Source organism: Physella acuta, unplaced genomic scaffold, assembly GCF_028476545.2.
Source record: "Physella acuta isolate Inbredline_101_S28 unplaced genomic scaffold, ASM2847654v3 ptg001805l, whole genome shotgun sequence".
NCBI classification, from domain to species: Eukaryota; Metazoa; Mollusca; class Gastropoda; family Physidae; genus Physella; species Physella acuta.
In genome coordinates, this window is record NW_026733315.1 from 12,854 (window position 1) to 35,727 (window position 22,874).

The following is a 22,874-nucleotide window of genomic DNA, read 5'->3' on the forward strand; positions in this document are numbered from 1 at the left end:
TTTGTTTTGATAATTATGTATTCGATGTTGTGTTTTTGTCATGTTTTATATTATTACGTTGTGCATATTTTAAAATGAGACCTTCTGACGGCTTGGTGAAAATACAGATAGTTGGGGCATTGAGAGTATTGTCTAGCTCAAGGGTATCCAAACTACGGCCCGCGGGCCGGATGCGGCCCGCGAAGCCCTCTCATCCGGCCCGCGGAGATCTTTTTGTCCAAGGAAAAATCGTTTATTGGTGATGGCTGAGGAACTTTGCCCAGTAAAATAAAAGACATGCCTGGAAGAAACTGGCCCCCGAACTGAAATTTGATAGTTAAAGCGGCCCTCGGACTGAAGAGTTTGGAGACCCCTGGTCTAGCTGAAGCATTGTCGGGTGTGGGTTAGATAGGTGGCGACATCGGGGTAGGTTGGACGGGAGGGGAACGCTTGGTTTGGAGGAGGCAAGATAATAGATAAAGTGTAGTGTTTTATTGTCATTTGTTAGTGTCTTTTTTGTAGTTTCTGATGCTTTGACGTTTTTGTTGTGTTGATCACTTTTAAACATGTTTTTGTATTGATTAGCTTTGAGAGAAACTATGTATAGAATGGTCGTATGAACAACTGATTTACAATTCAAGGGGAACAAACAGGTATAATACATATTTACTCTAAAACAACCTAGTTACTCCCCCTGATGCGCAAACTATTTAGAAACAAAAATCATAACATAATAAAAGCAACTAGGTTTGAATGTCAGATTTTAATACAGAAAAAACAAAACAGACAATAATGTAAAACATTTTTGTATACATTGAGAGACACCATACATAAATAAATCATTTTCTCAATTCAAACGATTGCACATAAGTTTCACAGAATTACGAACATTCAATAACACAAACTCCGTTAAGATTGTTAGTAATTTTTCTTCTCTCTTCTATCTTTTGTGCTACTAAATGTTATTCCTATTGTATTCCTTTCACTGCCATACTGCCGATTGCAACCATCCATTCAAATGTTTTTTTTTCTATTACTCCAATACATGTTATGTATCCTTATATTTTAATAATTAAAAAAAAAGTTTCATTTTTTAAAATCCATTATAAAGTTTTAAAAAGTGAAAAAAAAAATTCCAATCCAAGTTTCTGACGTATTTTCCGATTAGCAGCAGTTTAAAGTATTAAAATTAGGCTAATATTAGGATAATTAAAAACACAATCTAATCATTGAATATAAAGCATGTAAACTCCACACTTAAAATAAAACGACTTTTAAAACCAGACATAAAATCTAGGAAGGCATCCTCCATCCAACTTCCAATGTGGTGTGTGATGACTTTCGCTTTCTCCCACACTTGAATTGTTCGTCAAGACCTAGACGCCACATCCCTTTCTCAATCACTGAAATTTATTATTAAATCGGGACTATTTGCATATTTGCGAAGTTATTTGCTTTATTATTTTCGTAAATTAAAAAAAATAAATATCAAAAGTAAACACGTACTGTAGAGTACAATACAATTAAAACTAAAAAGCTATATTATAGATCTTAAATTTATTAAACTCTTGGGTTTTGAATTAACTAGTTGATTAAGTGTTTAATTAATTATTCTATCGTAAAGGTAACACTCCTATAAAGCTAACATTGAAATTTTTGCAATGACAATTTAAATGTGTATATATGGCAGAATTGAACTAAACTTCATTTTCTAACTTTTAAAAGTGATTACTCAACTTGAATAGTTGTCTACCTTTAATAAATTAGGCCACTTTAAAACAGAGTTGTCTCGCTTTAAACATCAGCTGTCTAATTTTAGCCGGAGTTGTCTAGTGTAACACCAGAGTTGTCTGAATGAAACCACTTACCAATGTTCTCTCCCACAGCTAAAGGACAGGTAGCAGGTAACAGGTATGGCTCAGGTAGGCCGTTTGGCTGGTAATTGTGCCAGAACACTGCCAGGCCCTGCCAGGTGTCAAAGAGTAACGTCACAGCTATGCATGTTGGTGCTCATAGTTTTTAGTTTTATTTTATAATTTACAAGAAAAAATATATAACAAAAATTAATTCTTATACATTGGGTAGTCTTTAAAAACTCAGAAAAATCAAGAATGTAAAACAGTATGTAATTAAACTAAAATTAGCAATTTTTTTTTACTCCAGAACCAAAAAAATATGAGTTAAATTAACCTCACAAATATTTCTTACTTTTTAACTCCACGAAAATTTCCCACTTTTTAACCCCACAAATATTTCTCATCTTTTGACCCCACAAATATTCTTAACTTTTGACCCCATAAATATTCTCAACTTTTAATCCCACAAATATTCTCACTTTTTGACCTCACAAATATTCTCACCCTTTGACCCCACAATTATTTCTCACCTTTTGAGGTACGATTGTTATGTTTTGGTGGATAAATACTGTGGCACCACCCAGGACTGTGTCACTCAACTGGTGGTAGAACAGTTGCACATTTTTAAGGCCAGTAATAATTGATTTTATGTTTGTTTTGTGTGTGTGTGTGTATACAAATATATATATATATATATATATATATATATATATATATATATATATATATATATATATATATATATATATATATATATATATATATATATATATATATATATATATATACTTTATATCAAATGAGTCAACTCAGCGCTTTGGTTGACCTGGCAAACAGTTGGCACAATTTTATTTACACATGTTTTTAAATGGAAATATTGATTAGTTCTGTGGCCTATAGAAGAATAAACACAATGAAAGCAATGATCATTTCTGGTTGAAAGTTGATAGACTAAAGTGGATAGACTAAAGTTGATAGATTAAAGTTGATAGATTAAAGTTGATTGACGAAAGTTGATATACTAAAGTTGATATATTTTAGTTGATATACTAAAGATGTTAGACAAAAATTGATAGGTTAAAGTTGATATACTGAAATTGATAGACCAAAATTGATAGGCCAAAGTTGATATATTAAAGTTGATAAGATAAAGTTGATAGACAAAAGATGATAGGCTAAAGTTGATAGGCTAAAGTTGATAGACTAAAGTTGATGGTCAAAAGTTGATAAGCTAAAGTTAAAAGTTGATGATCAAAAGTTGATAAGCTAAAGTTAAAAAGAAGTTGATATACTAAAGTTGATATACTAAAGTTGATATACTAAAGTTGATATACTAAAGTTGATATACTAAAGTTGATATACTACAGTTAAAAAGTTGATATTCGTGTACTCACAAACACCTGAACAGTGGCTGCGCGTGCACCGTTGATGATGCTCATGTACCTGACGTTATACTTCTGTAAAAATAAAAAAATGGATCGTTAATTGAAATGTTGAACAGAACATGTAAACAAATCTCATATACCTGACGTTATACTTCTGTAAAAAAAGAATTGATCGTAAATTGAAACCAATGTTGAACAGAACATGTAAACAAATCTCATGTACCTGACGTTATACTTCTGTAAAAATAAATGGATCGTAAATTGAAACCAATGTTGAACAGAACATGTAAACAAATCTCATGTACCTGACGTTATACTTCTGTAAAAAAAGAATTGATCGTAAATTGAAACCAATGTTGAACAGAACATGTAAACAAATCTCATATACCTGACGTTATACTTCTGTAAAAAAAGAATTGATCGTAAATTGAAACCAATGTTGAACAGAACATGTAAACAAAGCTCATGTACCTGACGTTATACTTCTGTAAAAAAAAATGGATCGTAAATTGAAACCAATGTTGAACAGAACATGTAAACAAATCTCATGTACCTGACGTTATACTTCTGTAAAAAAAGAATTGATCGTAAATTGAAACCAATGTTGAACAGAACATGTAAACAAATCTCATATACCTGACGTTATACTTCTGTAAAAAAAGAATTGATCGTAAATTGAAACCAATGTTGAACAGAACATGTAAACAAATCTCATGTACCTGACGTTATACTTCTGTAAAAAAAAATGGATCGTAAATTGAAACCAATGTTGAACAGAACATGTAAACAAATCTCATGTACCTGACGTTATACTTCTGTAAAAAAAAACATGGATCGTAAATTGAAACCAATGTTGAACAGAACATGTAAACAAAGCTCATGTACCTGACGTTATACTTCTGTAAAAAAAAAAAACATAGATCGTAAATTGAAACCAATGTTGAACAGAACATGTAAACAAAGCTCATGTACCTGACGTTATACTTCTGTAAAAAAAAATGGATCGTAAATTGAAACCAATGTTGAACAGAACATGTAAACAAATCTCATGTACCTGACGTTATACTTCTGTAAAAATAAAAAAATGGATCGTAAATTGAAATGTTGAACAGAACATGTAAACAAATCTTATGCTGCGGACAATGAAAACATATCTACTTTCTTTTTCTTCTTCGTTCTTAATTTTAGTGATGGAAGGGATCCCCTCCAACACAGTTAAGTATACGTGTCAACTGATTGTGCGCAATTGAGACCATTCACTCCGATTTCAGCCTGCTTTTCTTTTTGGATTGGCTTCCCTAGCCTTTGCCCAACCAAGAACAAACTACAAGGCAGTAGTTTTGTTTTTATTTTTGAGTTACTGAAATATGCGAAACAAAACAAACTTATAAAAGAAAAACATATCCACCTATGCACAAGAAGATAAGAATTGAGAATCTTCTCATCTAGAAATATCGTTCATGTGGTTATTAAGAAAATTGAGTTTAAAAAGAGAAAAGTAAAAGCGTCCTGCCTTGGTAGCTACGTTAAAAGAGTGTTCGGCTAACTACCGCCCTTAGTTAAGATGCGGCCCGCGGTTTGCTATGACATTTTTAAACTTAGAGGTATCGTTACTTAATCATGTGGTGGAAGGTCAAAGGTTATATAAAATATGCATTAATAATTTGGTCAGAATTTCCATAGCGGGTTTCACTGTATGGGGGCCTACCTAAACCAGGAAATTATGTCTTATTATGTCTTTAATTTCAGCCAGTGTTTGCTATAGACCTGTCTATTTGTAGGCTACCAGTGGCGTCACCAGGTCGGGTATCAACCGGTGGGGTCCGCTCCCCCCCTCGCGACGCCTCAAGCTGCTCCTCAAGGGATAGGCCGTGTGTGTGTGGGGGGGGGGGGGGGCAGGGGATGGGGTTGTTATGATAAAGTAGGATTTTTATTTTGTTCATATAAGTTGTGACATTTATTTAGTTTTTCCAGATCGATTGGCTAATACAATACAATCTACGACTTACAAGACTTTGAATGCGCACCAAAATGCGATTAAAATAAAATGAACGCACAAAATCGACCTGTTCAACTAGATATCTAGATCTGCATCTCAGACATCATTTTTAGACAACAAAGTGGGTTAAATAGTAAGTTAAATGTTACATTATTGATTTAATAACAAATAATTTTTTTTAAAACAATGAAATGATAAATTGACTAGTTTAACATAGATTACGTCAGTGCTACAGATTACACCAGGCTATAGGTCACAGATCTAATCTAGTACGATAAGTAGGCCTGTGGTAGTCTAGTAGATCTAGATCTAGGACATTCTAGTATTCTAGGTCCCATAGATTTATGGCCTAGAATCAGTGGCGTCGCTAGGTCGGGTGTCACCCAGTGCGGCAACTAATATATATATATATATATATATATATATATATATATATATATATATATATATATATATATATATATATATATATATATATATATATATATATATATATATATATATATATATGTATATATATATATATATATATATGTATATATATATATATATGTATATATATATATATATATATATATATATATATATATATATATATATATATATACATATAAATGTCAGATACAATTGTGTATGTGTATACAAATGTGTATATAAGTATACACATATATTTTTATGTATTAAAATGAACTTCGTCTTCTTTTTTTAAGTATAGGATAATGAGTAACATAGCGACCAAATACTTTTTTACAACGAGTGTATCCGCTAGAAGCTCTTTGCCCATGTATTTGGTGTCACCCCCCACCTTTTTGTCGAGTGACGTCAACTTATACTAATCTACCTAGAAAAAACATCGATGGGCCTAATTTTAACAGTTATTTATTTAAGTGAAAAAATAATTGCTTTTGTAGAAAATTATTAAATTTAGAGTCAGTTCCATCCCAGTAGTCGATTGACATATCAGTTATTACAATTCTGAACAAAAGCTTTTTCCTAAGGTTAATGTTACAACGTTCAGTTGGTGTCAACCCCCCCCCCCCCCCCGTGATATCTTTAAAGTGTGCACAGATAATACTAACGGTGTTTATCTATAGTAGGTTATTAATACGGCTGGATGTGGCAGTGTTTTCTCTATCTTTAGCAGATTTACGTCATAGTGTCGACCCTCCCCCCCCCCTCCCCCCCAACCCACCCACCCACTAGTTGGGATTTGCGAATTTGGTTTTTAGAAGACTATTCAACTCTAATTAATTATTCATTTAACTTGAACGACCATTGTTTTTCTCTAAATATTTTGCTACTTTTGCCTTGGTGTCACCCCCCTAAATGGTGTCACCCGGTGCGGTCCGCAACCACCACCACCCCCCTTCGCGACGCCTCTGCCTAAAATACTTCTGAGTTAGATATTTCGGTTACGACTGAGTCAAGTTATTGTCTTAATCTTGAAGCCTTTCGGATTCAACAGGCTATTAAAAGCTGTTTCTTATCCTTATTTTGCTAATAGTACTAGATCTATCTATTGTTATCGTATTTTCAGCCCTTCGAACTTTCTCGACTTCAACTCTGAGGTTAATTTAAAAAAAAAAAAGAGAACAATCCGTAATACATAACGCCTTATCTACTACTTCTTAACATTAAATTGTAGGCACGTATCTGCCAACATAGTAAGTCCTCGGTAGTATAGTGGTAAGTATCCCCGCCTGTCACGCGGGAGACCGGGGTTCGATTCCCCGCCGGGGAGGATTTTTTTTATTTCGCTCAATAATTAACAATGTTTTAGTAGCTTTGTGTGTTATATCTTTCGCATGAATGTATGACGTGTGTAGAAAAATTGAAACACAATTTTGAAATGCAGGTTTTATTATCATTTTGATTGTAGTTGTAAACAGGAGAAATCAAAGCAGGACAGTTTATGGAACAATCTAACACGCTGTTGTTTCTTTCTAGTCTTCTTGTCACAGATTGTTGACTATGGCTGACCACATGGGCAAAACACTTTTCACCAAAGAGTTAATGGTAAACTTTCATTTGTTATCAGTTTTACCTCCCTTGGTTTGTGAGTAATTAAAACCCTTTGATAGTGTGATTATTTCCCTTGTTGCTCAACACTAAAACTACAGCTATGGTAATAGCTTAAAACGTATAATCCTAATATAATTAAATTAATCTCTTGTTTATTTCTAATTGGTTTAATTTCTAATTGGTTTATTTCTAATTGGTTTATGTCTAATTGGTTTATTTCTAATTGGTTTGAAATAAGTCATAAATCATAGTCAGCAATAAGTAAAAAGGAATGAACAAAAAAGCAAAATAAGTATATCCTTGTATACATGTACATATATATATATATATATATATATATATATATATATATATATATATATATATATATATATATATATATATATATATATATATATATATATATATATATATATATATATATATATATATATATATATATGTACATATGTAATGTACACATAATGACTATTTCTTTTAGCCATCCGGAAAATATTACTTCAATAGCTGTATCTCCAAGGAAACCTTTTTACTAATGCTATATTTGAATAACAAAATGCACCAGGCACTGAGAGGTCTGGGTGTGAAGCCAGAGACGGAGAAGACCCCCGGGGGTGGGGTGGAGAAAAGGCACCAGGGCAGGCCAGTCCTTACCCTAGAGTCAGACAAAAGTTTTGAGGGAAAGAAGTCGCTGGTGCCTCGTCAAGTTGGGGATGATGGTGGTAATTTGTCTGTGTTTGTGTGGGTGTGTGGGTATTAGGATGTGTGTGTATGCTGGGTTGGAATGTGTGATGGTCGTGTGTGTTTGAAAGATAAGGTGGGTTGGAATTTAAAATGTGTGGAGGGCATGTTTTTTAAAGTCGGTGTGGGGATGCGGGATGAGGTGGGGATAGAAGCATCCCTGGCCTCAACAATTTGGGGGGGGGGGGGGGGGGAGGGAATAATTTGGATAGTTTATTAGTATGTTTGGGATGGGTGTGATGGGTGGCTATTTATGTGGTGGCTTATGGTCAGGAGTGATAATTAATTAAAATATATTCATTAGCCAAATAAGCCTAGCCCACTTATTTAATTTAAATTGATTGCATTGTTAATTGGAAAACCATGCTACATTACTATATGTGTACAGCAACTTGAAATACTTAAGATACATCAAATTCAGAAACTCTTTCTTCTATTTCTAGGCTCTGACTGAGATCAACCCACAGTCAGTCTAGGATGCAAAAAAGCACTTTGATAAAGTAACACCAAAAAATACTGATCCGTTTTTTTTTGTTTCAATTTTTCCGTAAACATTTTTTATTAGTGTTAGTTAATAGTGTGACAGGAAAGCCTAGGAATTAAAGTTTTTTTTATTCAGATAATTAATTGATGAGTACTCGATGTCTCTAATTAGTAAATATCATGTTAAGCATGAAATTAAAGTAAACTAATAATAAGGCAGCTGTTTTTATTGACTTGAGAGAAGAAATAATTTTTAAAGTCAGCCAAACAAGCAAGAATTACTATTTATAGTATATCTAGAGATTAGTAAAGTTGTAGCAAGCACCATTTAACACCATTTATAAGCATTTAGGGGTCATCCATAAATGACGTCACGCTTTTTTTGACGATTTTTACCTCCCCCCTCCCCTCCGTCACACGTCGTCACAAAAAGCCAGACCCCCCCCCCTAAAATGACGTCACACCTCAACCTACAACCCCCCTCAAAATTGCAGTTTTTTTTTAAACATCGATATTTTTTGAAAATCTTGTCTAAACTATTACAATTTATTAAAACAGTTATCTAAAACGCGAAATAACGTCTAAAATTCGTTTTCTAACATTGCTTTTTTATAATGCAAAAATGTGACGTCGCAACATCTGAACCCCCCCCCCCCCTCCCTCATCACATATCGTCACAAAATTACGGACCCCCCCCTCCCCCCTACGAGTGTGACGTCATTTATGGATGACCCCTTATGTCAAAACCTCAAATTATTTTCAAAGAATCAGTTTTTTGTACATATAGCAGGCCTTTAGATAGGATGTAACACTGTTTTAAAAATAATAAGAACATTGGTCTAAAGCAGGGGTCGGCAACCTGCGGCTCTTTTGATATCAAGATGCGGCTCTCCAGCTCCTTGCACAAATACTAATAATCTTAATAAAAAAATAAAATATTTGTAATAAAAAAATGTTAGTGGCTCTTTAAAACCAAGGAAATTTTGAAAATTGTAACTTTTGGCTCTTTCGATTCAAAAGGTTGCCGACCTCTGGTCTAAAGAATTGTTTTTTGCATTAATTTTAAAAATACCATTGTCTGACTTAAATGTTAGCTCTTTGTAACTGAGTTGATGTAAAATCATTCCAGCACTAAACCTAAGCTAATCCTTGATTCACACATTTTTTTATTCTAGTTAAGGACATGGGTAATGAGCAGATAAAAAAATATAAAAAGTCTCAAGTAAACATGAAGTCTTTAACCCAACTATAATTAAATATGTTAATTAGCCTCAGTTGGCCAAAGGATTGATTGATTTGAATGAAAGTTTTAAATTTTTTTATTTTCATATTTTTGTGTGAATCAGAATAAACTGAATGCTTCAGCTTTTAAAAGTTATTGTTGTTTTTTTTTAATTACTCAGTAGGTTCCACTCCTCCATCCTGGCAGGTTTCTCTGATTAGTTAATAAATAGGAGCAGAAAAAACCTGGCGCATATCAGATACTGGTGGAATATATCAAAGGGAGGAAACTAGAGTATCACTAAATGATAACTTGCCTGATTTAGTTCAGCATGAGGCAGGTTCAAGCCTCCTATACCATAGTCAATCACCTGGAATTTTAAAATATCATTTGGTTAAATATGTAGACCTATATCTTATTCAAAGTATGTTTTTACAGTTTATCAAAGAAAAATAAAGAAACATTTGATAAATATGGAGGAATGTATATCTTATTCACAAGCATGTTTTTACAGTTTATCAAAGAAAAAAGAAACATGAATATGTATGTCTATAGTCTATAGCTTATTCAAAAGTATATTTTAATTATTGATCAAATAATAAATTTAAAAAAAAATCTGTTTGATAAATATATGTAACAAATACAAAAAGATGGATTTAAAAAAAATATGGGTGATCAAAGATCAGAAATGGAAAAATTTGGAAATGTAATTAATATTTTAATAACCCATATGAGAATAATTATTTTTATAAGGGCAATATGGCTAAAAAGTTGAAATAGAACTTACAGGGAGCAGAACAAAAAATTGTATTTAGTAAGTGCAACATTTTTCTTAAATAGGCAAAAATGCATAAATTCATTCTGAAATTATTTATCCTTATGCTAACCTAGCAATTGGAAATGATACTTAACATAATTATCAAAATTTGTAAGAAATAGACACAATTGTTTGACCACTGAATTTCATTCAATCAACTTAAAAGCAAGTATAAGCCAAAAACATTCTTAACACTGATGAAGTAGAGTTTATCTGATGCTGTAGTCTTGCTAGATGACAGAGCTGTGAGATCAGTACAAAGTCAATGTGTTTATACTTTATACTTTCCAAACCCTCTTCAAAGACATTTAACCATCTTAGGAGTGTGGGAGAAGAGGGTATCTAATTTTGTGCGCAATTTCTAAAAACTTTAATGTGCTCTGTCAAACACCTACACCATCATACATGTATGTAATGTGACTAGAAAAACAAAGTAACATCAAGAAGTTAAGACAGAAAGTGGGAATATAAAAAGGTATAACAAAGCTTCACATAGTAAACATGAGGTAAAAAAGTATAAAATTCACACCATACACAGGAGGTAAAAAGGTATAAAATTCACACAGTATGCAGGAGGTAAAAGGTATAAAATTCACACACTAAACAGGAGGTAAAAGGTATAAAATTCACACAGTAAACATGAGGTAAAAGGTATAAAATTCACACAGTAAGTAGGAGGTAAAAAGGTATAAAATTCACACCATACACAGGAGGTAAAAAGGTATAAAATTCACACAGTATGCAGGAGGTAAAAGGTATAAAATTCACACACTAAACAGGAGGTAAAAGGTATAAAATTCACACAGTAAACAGGAGGTAAAAGGTATAAAATTCACACACTAAACAGGAAGTAAAAAGGTATAAAATTCACACAGTAAACATGAGGTAAAAGGTATAAAATTCACACAGTAAACATGAGGTAACAAGGTATAAAATTCACACAGTAAACAGCAGGTAAACAGGTATAAAATTCACACAGTAAACAACAGGTAAACAGGTATAAATTCATACAGTAAACAGGAGGTAAAAGGTAGAAAATTCACACAGTAAACATGAGGTAAAAAGGTATAAAATTCACACAGTAAGTAGGAGGTAAAAAGGTATAAAATTCACACCATACACAGGAGGTAAAAGGTATAAAATTCACAGTTAGCAAATGATAAAATATTTACATTAAGTGGTTCGCCAAGCGAGTAGGTATTGGTTGTACTCTGGAAAACTTTCATTGACGCCACATCCCCCACTCTCTGAGAAATCTGAGCAATCACATCCCCAGTAACATCCTTAAAAGTTGAACTGTGACATGCATGGAAACAAATCAATAAAACAAATCAAGCTTCAATACTATAAGGAAGTACAAAAAATAACAAAGTTGAACTACAACATACATGGAAAGAAAACAATAAAATAAATGAAGTATAGAGAAATGGTATAGAGAATTACAAAGCTACTCTAGATTAGCCAAAAAACTAAAAAAAATGTATGTGTAATGTAATTTTCTTATTCTGTACTCAGTGCATGAGACCGAAAGTAACCGTAAGCTCTTAGATTAAAACTTAAATAAAAACTTCTGATGATTTAACCAAGATAAAAAAAAATGATCGTACCCTTTGAAATGCCACATTACACCAACTTCATTCCCTGGTAGAGGTTCACTGGTAAGCTATAAGAGAAATGGTACAGGTTATGACTAGTAAATGTGTCAAAGTTCACTGTCAAGTTAGAGAAATAGAATGGATTATGACAAGTAAATAAATGTGACAAATTTCACTGGTAAGCTATAAAAGAAATGGTATGGGTTATGACAAGTAAATATGTCACAGTTCACTGTAAAGCTACAACAAAAATATCACACACAAGTTCTACCTGGTGTAATGTCATATACATTGACAAATGTCACCTACCTTGTCTAATGTCATATACATTGACAAATGTCACATATCTGGTCTAATGTCATATACATTGACAAATGTCACCTACCTTGTCTAATGACATACACATAGACAAATATTACCTACTTGGTATGTCATACACATAGACAAATGTCACATATCTGGTCTAATGTCATATACAGTGACAAAAGTCACCAACCTTGTCTAATTTCATATACATTGACAAATGTCACTTGCCTGGTCTAATGTCATACACATTGACACACGTCACACATCCTAAACAGTGACAGATGACACCTACCTGGTCCAGTGTCAGGTTCTTAAGTTCCTTGATCTCCAGGTCAGCAACGAAGTTTAAAATCAGAGAGATAAAAGGCGAGTTGCTTAAAATTTCTTCCTTGTAAAACAGAAATGGACAGCTGGAAGATCTTCTGAGTCTGCACTTGAGGTTGGATTTTTGTGATTTTGTCAACTGTACAGAAAAGGGGAAACAAACTTTATAGCGATTAAAAAGGGACACAACTTTAAAACTAAAGACATAATTATTAAACAAAATTTCAAAAATGTAATAAATTTGACCAAAAAATAATGTACTATCAATAAAAATAATTGTAAAGTTGTTAAATTGGTTTTAGGTAAAATGATTGAATTTGACAAACATAAATCAAATTAGCATAAATAATATTCAAATATGTTGTTTCAAGAAACATTAATTTGTTTAATACTTAAACTAATACATTTATATGTTACAACTTAAAATATTTATTCACTTATGAGTCGCAATTCCTTTGTATTTAAGTAAAATTTATTAGTGTACTCAGAAATGGTCTACTGACTTGAACTCGGATTCGAAATCAAGACTTCGGGTTAGCAGTCACAGGCCACTCCGTCCACACTGAGTGCACCCAACTCTGTTGGGTACCTAGCTCAGGTTAGGGAAAGTAAAGGCTGCTCACCATAGTGCTGAGAGGTCACAGAAACAAGTGAACTCTACTTCACTTGACCCATAGACGTTCAGGTTTAAAAGCGAAACTTTACTTTAAATCAACATCAAATTATGTACATAATTTCGAACATCAAAAATGGAAAAAACGAAAGGTTAAATAAAAAAAAATATACGTGTAGAATCAATGGTTAATATAATAGATGCATTGTGGGATACATCAAAAGCTTGCACAATAGACATAATCCACCTAACTGACCCTCTGTTCATGAAGCCAGGTGTTATTAGTAGAGTTGTGGCACATGTCAAAATATTTTTTAAATTGACCTAACTGACCCTCTGTTCATGAAGCCAGGTGTTATTAGTAGAGTTGTGGCACATGTCAAAATATTTTTTAAATTGACCTAACTGACCCTCTGTTCTTGAAGCCAGGTGATATTAGTAGAGTTTTGGCACATGTCAAAATATTTTTTCCTCCAAGGTTCCACCTTGTCCCTGTTGAGATCAGCTACCAGCTCAACATTGCGGCCGAATCTGTGCCGGACAAACTCCTGGTGGGCTACTGGATTCTCAGGGTCTGAAAGGGAAAGTTTTAAAGTAGGTCAAGGACATGGTCAATAAAACTAGGTCAAGGATTATGCTAATTGGCTAGGCAATGACAGAATATTTACAAGTAATGCAATAATAGCCACATTTTTTCAGCCTGCTCGAGGCATTAGATTCTAGGTCAAATACATTGATTTTAAAAAAGTAGGAGATGTCGCTTTTAAATCATTCTTTTCCAGTTCAATGCTATATTATAACATTATAAATGAAGCTAATATTTTCCCAGACTGCGGAATCTCTTACCTAATTCAGCAGCTTTCTCAAAAAGTGGAAGTGCTTTATCATTTTCTTTTCTCTGTAATTTTACAAAAACAAATAAAAATTATATTAACTTTTTCTTTACTTGTGGTTTAAGCCTAGTAGGAGGGGGGGGGGGGGGGGGGGGGATTACAGTAAAACTGTTTTCAAATAGCTGTTGAATTCTTCATTCTTAATTCTAGTGTTAGAAGGTATTCCCTCCAAAATATTAAGTATTACATGTCAACTTGTTTTGCGCCATTGACTCCGATTTCTTTTTGGAGTTGGCTCCTTGGCCTCTGACTATCAAAGAACAAACTACAAGGCAGCAAATTGTTCGATGTTGGAGTTGTCTCTCCTAGATGAGTTACTGACCCCAGCTATCGAGCCTTATCTTCCAGGGGGTTCGAGCTGTTGACAAATGGCTCCACTTTACAAAATTCTAGAAGAATGGTTTTTATAGTCCTTCAATACCAGGCCCCTTATTGAGCTTACATAAATTGTGAGAATTATTTTTTTAAACTGCTGAGCAGCAACATACTAAATCAACCTTTCTTCAGCAATAATGAGTTGAAAACATATTTTATTGATTATTTATTTAAAAAAAAAATCAATATTAACACCCACAATGAGCCATGCAAATTATAATTAAAAAAAAAAAAAACAAAACAAAACACAAAACAGAACACCCATAATTAGCATAAAACATCTATAACGAGAGGTGTAGGGAGGATTTTGTCACGAGTGGGGTTCCACCCCCCAACACCCCCCCCCCCCTGCATACTCCACTGTGCACCTGTCTAGAAGCTTCAGCTGTACTCACACGATAATAAATCTTAGCCAATGATATCAGGGCGTCGCTCAGGTTAAAGGTCAGCTGGGCCTTCTCCACAGTGGCCAGGTCAAACCCACTGATGGCCACGCCCAGCCACTCCTGCGCTGTGTCCAGCAAGCCGGACTTCAGGACTGTCTTTCCTGCATAAATTATGCAAAAATAAAATGAGCTGAAAATTATATTTAAAAAAGTCATTATGTCCAGAAAACTGGACTTTAAGAACTGTTTTTGATGGCCTAAAAAATATATAAATAAAATCGGCTGAAAATTATATTAAAAAAGTCATTATGTGCAAATGAAAAGTTCGAGGGGGGGGGGGGGTGCAGATCGAAAGTTTGTCCCCGGGCGCCGGGGAGGGTCGCTACGCCTCTGAGACATAGCCTACCCAAGCCACTTGGTTAAACTAAGGGTCATGACTAAATATGATCAGGTAGGTCTGTAGACCTTATAATTATTGCAACTCAAAGAAGTGTTACCTGACCCCCCCCCCCCCTTCCCTATTTGGAGTTATTAGAATAAACTGCTAAAAGGGGCCTAATAAATATAACAAAAACCAAAAGATTAAAAAAAAAAGTAAAAACAAATAAGGCATACTATTTACTATTTTAAATTAATGAATCCTTTTAAAATGTGAGCTAATTTACATAAAAAAAAAGAATACAGTGAGTTTTTACTTTATTTCAAAATAACACGACTGATTATCCATTGAAATCTCTTGGTAATTAATAAATACTGAGTTACTTGCCCTTGTAAAATAGCTGTATTTGCCTATGGGCCTATGGGACTAGGATTACATTTAAAAAAATTAAAGGTAAAGATAATCTGGACCCTAATCTTGACAATCGTAACACCGACAGAAAAAAAGAGCAACTACTTCATTGCCTACTGTATTGCCTCATTATGCTTGATATAACTTAGAAAGTTAAAGTTCCATTAAAAAAATTTAAATTTATTCACGATTAAAGATTTAAATTTGAAACTCACCAATGTCATAACAATCAGAAGGTGTGAGTGGCTCCCCTTGGTTGCCCTTGATTGACCCCGCAAGTAGGTCAGACATCGAAATGTTGTAGGTCGCCTGTATCACTGTAATGGCGGTACTGGTTCGCTCTAAATCTAAACGAGTGGGTAACGGCTTCACGTCGTTGGCTTCCAAAAATTCTCTCAAACCTGTCATATAAAAAATAAATAATTAAATGAGCTATAAATAAAACGTACATGCACTTCGGGTTAAGTACATTTCCAGCAGGTCCTAATTTTGTGCCTGTTTAAGCTTGCTTCCTTTAGTCAAAGATAAATCAAATTGCAATGAAATAGAATCGAGTAGGCAAAAGATAAAAAAAAACAAACAAAACAACTATTTAATAAGACATACAACCATTTTTAGAAATTGAAAATAAGTAAAATAATAATAAGTAAAATTTAACAATAGTACTACTCATAAAGGGTTATCCATAAATTACGGTAAGCTTTTTTTTTTACGATTTTAACCTCCGCCCCCCCCCCCCCCCCACTCCTTATAAAACGCCACAAAGCCCTAGAACCACACCAAAAAATATGTCTCATCTCAGCCTAAAGCATCCCTATTGATTTTTTTAAAAACATCGATTTCTTTCAAAATTAATGACAAAATAGAGTATATTAATAATTTTCTATCACAATAACGGCTAAAATTAAATTTCTAACATTACTTTTTTTTTCAAGTGTAAAAGTGTGACGTAACACAATCTGAACCCCACCCCTTCCCCCCTCATTACACACTCTTCACAACATTACGAACCCCCCATATCTCCTAGGGGTCGTCCACAAATGACGTCACACTCGTAGGGGGGAGGGTCCGTGATTTTGTGACAGTGTGTGATAAGGGGGAGGGGGGGGGGGGGGGTCAGATGGTGTGACGTTACACTTTTGCATTATAAATAAACCGGGAGTGATCTCCCCTAAACTTTCTCGAATATTCTAATATAGCACTACGTGGGATGGCCACTCGGAATATAGACAAGATTTTTGTTTACTTAAACTTTTTAAAATAGAATAAAATCTAGTAGAAAAAAGAATTGCGCACCAAGTGAACGCCAAAGCAAAAAGCGCATAATAGTGCGCAATATTAATAGTTCTTTATAAATTTACATGCGTTTTTTGAGAAATCGGAAATAGCGTAAATTAGTACTTCCGATCAACGGAAATTACTCAAAATTTAATAGAAGGTAGAGAATTAGATATTTTACTTACATGTGAAATTTCATTTATCTATCTGAAATAATACTCAAGTTATAGGCTTTTGAAAAATTCAAAGTAGAAATAGTAGCACTTCCGATTGTCGGAAATCGCTCAAAAGTTGATACGGATCTACGATTTTGATAAAATACCTATATATGAAATTTCATCAACCTAGCTGTAACGGTACTCAAGTAATCGTGTTTACACACAGACAGACAGACAGACAGACAGACACACACACACACAGACATACGGACAAGATTGCAAAATTATGTTTTTCCGTATCAGTGAGGTGTAAAACGTCGAGATTTGTAAAAATCTCGATTTTTTTTTCCCACGATAACAATACTTTCTCTATACTTCGTATATACGAGAAAGTAAAAAAGCAATGCTAGAAAACGAGTTTTAGCCGTTATTTTGCGTTTTTTATTAATGTATGGCCAATAATACAGACTAATTTATAAAAGACTTGCTTTTTATAAGAAGTCTTAAACGTAATCAATGTATTCCCCCCCCCCCCCTCCACGCACCGGAGAGGGAGTTTGGAATGAAGTTCTGGTAATCAATTATTTAAAAATCACTGTACGCTACCTAGACATATCATTTTTTAAATATTTCCCCTACTATTTTATTATCACATCAGAGGCGTAGCGACCCTTCTCGGCGCCCGGGGACAAACTTTCAATTTGGCGCCTCCCCCCCCCCCCCCCCCCAAGTTTCTTCCAGGCATCTCTTCGGGGCCCCCCGAAAAAATTCCCCCCCCCCCCCCCCGAACGAAATGAAATTTATATAATTTATATACAAAATATATACTTTTAACAGTGTCCGCCCCCCCCCCGTCGCTACGGCTCTGTATCACACATTAGGTAAAGCCATAGTACTCTACAATGAAAGGTTCTGTTCAAAGCTGTCATAATTTGTTTTTTATCATTTACCTAAATAAGGCCGCGTCAGAATTCTAGGAACGGAAAAGCACAAAAAGCAATACACTAAATTAATTTTAAAAAAAATATAATTTACATATGAGAAATTTTAAGGGTCTGTTTGATTATTTATGTTTAAAAATTTAAATTATATTTGAAAAAAAAAGATCCTAAAATATTACTTTTTTAGCTTTTACAATTTTATAATAATTAATAATGTATTAAAAAAAGCTTATTTTCAAAATTATCTTATTCATCTGCACTTTGCTAATAATTTTTAATTTAAAGAGTTATTTCCCTTTTAATGTATTTTTTTTTTAAAATAATTTTTTTTTATTACTTAGGCCCACTTACGTTTTCCATATTTAGTTTGGTTGGCCAGTTTTTCTTCAAATGCAGCCAAAAAATTTCGAATGGCTGCAAAAACAGTTGTTGGGTGGTTCTTTTTAAAACTATTGTGAAATGCAGTGTTCGATGTATTTTTTAACAGCTCCTCGTGAATTCTGTAAAACAAAGCGTGTAGGCTTAAGATCTAGGCAAATTAAAAAACAGAACTGGAACCTATAATATTTATCCAGTATACTAAATTAGTAGATGTAGTATAGGTAAGTATTTTATAAGGAAATAAGCGAAACAATTTAGCAGTAGTATTTGTGGTGTAGTGCCGTCTACTCACATTTTAAATTCTTTGAGACGCTGCTCTACAAATGGAATTTCCTCTTCGTGTGCACTGAAACTGTAGCAACGACCGATAAAAATCATAATTAAAACCCCCAGCTAACTAGTCATAATCAGTGGCGTAGCGAGGAAGGGGGGGGGGGGGCGTTGGGTGCGGACCGCACTGGGTGACACCATTTAGGGGGGTGACACCAAGGCGAAAAATTGCAAAATATATTGAGAGAAAAATGATAATTCCACTTAATTAAGTGATTAATTAGAGTGTTAAATAGTCTTTTAAGAGCAAATTTGACAAATCCCGACAACGGTGGAGGGTGGTGCACATCGCAAGTTTTAGGGGGGTGGGGGGCATATCGAAAGTTTGAGGGGGGTGCAAATCGAAAGTTTGAGGGGGGGGGGGGTGGGGTGCAAATCGAAAATTGAAAGGTTGATCCAGAGAGCGCGTCAAATTGAAAGGGTCGCTACGCTTCTGGTAGGGTGACACCATTAAGTGCCGAACCGGGTGACCCCCGACCTCGCTACGCCACTGGTCATAATGAACACTCACAAAAAACCATGCAACACATAACTCATAATTAGCACAAAACTGAAACCATAGCAATGATCATACACGTTAGTCATGTGGTATTACATTTTAAATAATAATATTTTTTGGGTAACGTGTTAATGCAACTAGGTTTCATAAAGTTTGAAGTGCCCCTACCTTCCTCCACCCTCCCTCACCCCGGGGGTGAAAAAAAATGTTTGAAAGATACCCGGTTTACATTGTGAGCAAATATTATTGAGTAAGCAAGAAAGGTATGAATGAAAATACACGTAACATCTAAGTCAGTGGTTCTAAAACTGGGTGCCATCGAACCACCAGGAGTTCAAAGAGTCCATCTCAAGGGTTCGGAAGAGGTCAAGACACACACCCGACTCATGTGATTGACGATCGAATTTTGTCAATGTGGACAATAGATTTATTCCGAAAAGTTCGATCAATGCGGATTTGAAACAGGTGGGGTTTCGGTGCCTCCAAAAAAAGTTAAGAACCACTGGTCTGAATCTTTCTTCTTCTTCTTCGTTCTTAATTTTTAGTGTTTGGAAGGGATCGAGCCTTATCTGCCGGAGGGTATGAATTCGAGACTATTTTCGAAATTATCAACCATGAGTTTTTTGCCGACTCGACCACGCCTCCATCACAATTAAGGATACGTGTCAACTGGTTATGCGCCATTGAGGCCATTGACTTCCGATTTCAGCCTGCTTTTCTTTTTGGATTTGCTTCCATAGCCTTTGTCCAACCAAGAACAAACTACAAGTACAAGGCAGCAGTTGTTTGATTTTGGAGTTGTCTCCTAGAAGAGTGGCTGTCCCCAGCTAAAGGGCCTCATCAGCCTGAGAGTTCGAACTCGAGAATTTTCGGTTTAGTAGCCATGAGCTTTACCTACTAGACCACGCCACATTATAAATCATCATAATGTAAACTGGTCACATTAATTAAAGGAAAACAGCAAGCAGCGTTGCCACATTGGCTACTTTATAAATCCAAGGATAGTCCAACTGAGTTTATTGGATGACGCTTAGATTTGTTCCTTAAAAAGAGGCCCTACATAATATAATGGAGTGACTGACACAGTCAGCGTACGCTTAAACATTTTGATTGTGGATTGGATAGACAAGAGCAAGTATCCGCCTTCATAGTGAGAATCTGTGAAAATGTGTGAGTGGAAGTGTGTGGGTGTGTATGTGTGTGTGTGGGGGGGGGGGGGGGGGCTATTACCTTGGGAGCATGATCAGGAAATCATTTGATTCTTGACATTGTAATTTAAAACCAAACAAACAAAAAAAAATTAAAGTACGATTTTTACTATTGTATTTCCAATTTTATTTAGATAAACCGATTCTATTATATTGAGAGGTAAATTAATTTACAACTCCTCCCCCCCACCCCTCTCCATAATACAACTGCGTCAATTAACCCTCACCCATTTTTCTACGGGGACGGGAAGGAATTTGAAACTTCCAAGATGTACTGCAAATTTCCAGGGGAGGGGGGGGGGGGTGAGGGTGAGGGGGAAGGGTTAAAGTATATATTTTCTATACATTTTTTTTTCTATTTCATGGACGGCCAGTAGACGTACTCCGGGGCCTCGCCCCCCCCCCCTCCTCCCCGAGAGAAAGCTGAAAGAACCCCTGACTATAGAAATCAAGTGTGGATATGTAATATTTTAATTATTAAATCAGTTAATTAGAAAGCGTTTTTCGAATAAATACGTGTTTTTAGAGTTTTTGCACTGATTAAATAAAACATTTCTGTGAAAAAAAAAGCAAAAAAGCAAACACGAAATCATCAGAAAGAATCGATAAAAGTGGGTGTAAAAGTAAATTAAAATCTCACTTACTTAGTTATAACCTTTAACCTTAACGTTTCATGCTCGATGTACTTCTGCAGATTTTCTGCCAGACGCACCGACCCCCATCTCTGGATCGTGTGCGATGACGTCACCATTGATTCCCCCCTGTCATTTATGGCAGACGCTTCTAGAAAATGTACTACAACCACGAGTAAGATCAGGAAAAAATATCCTCTATTGGAATTGTCAGTTTTGAACATTTTAACAGAAACACTTTTGAACCAAAAAATACTAATTTAATATAAACACATGATAATCCACATTAATTATGAAATGTGTGTTTCATTTGAATTCATTAGCGAAAAGCTAGATTGGGAGTTGAGTTAATTTTAGGTAAAAGCAGACGTGAGCACGCACATGAAATCACAACACGTCGACGGTACACGTTTCACAAGGCACACGTGTCGGCGCCATTGAGCAGACGAACAGCTGGAGGGATTAGCATAATCCGTTGTAGGGTTCAGTGGTGGTGGCGGGAGAGGGTGGGGAGGGGGGCGAGAGGGGGTGTCTTAAACGTTATCAACGTGTTTGTTAAATTTGGGTTTATTTTTTTAGGTTGACCGTGATCATTGAATGACATTCTTTTTCAGTGATGATTATTAATTTTGTAGTTTTCTTTTCTATTTCACGGAGCTGCTTTGGGTTAGGGAAATAGGTTAACACACCGGGAACAGAATTTGTGGTAAGGGTAAGGTTTAAGTTAAGAACTTTGTTAGGTTTGGTGTTGAGTTTTGGATCTACATGTTCTAAAGATTTGTTTTCGCTAAGGTAGAACCACTGTCCTCGTTGTATGGCGTTCCTATCTGCAGATATCCTCCCAGAGTTTCTTTCTTCACCCCCTCTTTCAAAGAACGTCTAGCCCCCCCCCCCCCCCCCCACCCCCAACGAATTTATACAGAAAATGTATAATTTTACCAGTGTCCTCCGGCTTCCCGATAAAAATTGAGTCCGCCCCCCCCCCCTACAAAAAATTTCAAGCGCCCCCCCCCCCACCCCCAGGAGAAAAAAGTCTGGGAGTGTGAGGTGACACCCTCAGTTACCACACCAGGTGACACCCCTCAGTTACAGCACCAAGGGGGTCAACCATAAATGACGTCACGCTATTTCTGACGATTTTTATTCCCCCCCCCCCCCTCCCTCACAAGTCATCACAAAAAGCCAGACCCCCCCCCCCCCCTCCCTAAAATGACGTCTCATCTCAGCCTACAAACCCCCCCCCCCCCTCAAAATCGCTGTTGAATTTTTCTTAAAAACATCGATATTTTTCCAAAATCTTGTCAGAACTTCTGTCAACATAGAGTATTTTGATCAAATCCTATTACAATTTATTAAAACCGTTTTCTAAAACGCGAAAAAAAACGGCTGAAACTTGTTTTCTAACCTTGCTTTTTTATATTGCAAAAAAGTGACGTCACACCATCTTAACCCCCCCCCCCCCTCATCACACAGCGTCACAAAATTACGGACCCCCCCTCCCCCCTACGAGTGTGACGTCATTTATGGACGACCCCCCCCCCCCCCCCCAAGTGACAACCCTCAGTTACTTCCGGGTGACACCCGTTCTAGCGAAGCCACTAATATTACCCTTTTCTTGTACTTTTAAAGAAGAAAAAAGTGTAATTCTAAGATGAGTTATC

General features: G+C 35.2%; 1 protein-coding gene across 2 annotated transcripts; it reads right to left on the reverse strand.

The window, feature by feature from the left end:
• Positions 1-740: 740 nt before the first annotated feature.
• On the reverse strand, positions 741-21,637 carry LOC131930574 (prolyl 4-hydroxylase subunit alpha-1). 2 transcript variants are annotated; one of them, XM_059287113.1, is made up of 15 exons: positions 21,226-21,637; positions 18,837-18,896; positions 18,515-18,663; positions 16,002-16,187; positions 15,006-15,157; positions 14,189-14,240; positions 13,753-13,916; positions 12,698-12,868; positions 12,112-12,167; positions 11,677-11,800; positions 10,004-10,057; positions 3,230-3,292; positions 2,366-2,434; positions 1,848-1,944; positions 741-1,382 (listed from the first exon to the last, which is right to left on the reverse strand). In XM_059287113.1, exons 1-15 carry the CDS (start codon positions 21,435-21,437, stop codon positions 1,273-1,275), a joined length of 1,719 nt encoding a protein of 572 aa, XP_059143096.1. In that variant the 5' UTR covers positions 21,438-21,637; the 3' UTR covers positions 741-1,272. The 2 variants fall into 2 exon arrangements, with proteins under 2 accessions (XP_059143096.1, XP_059143097.1); XM_059287114.1 differs by lacking the exons at positions 741-1,382; positions 1,848-1,944; positions 2,366-2,434; positions 3,230-3,292 and adding an exon at positions 4,197-4,288.
• Between the last annotated feature and the right edge of the window lie 1,237 nt (positions 21,638-22,874).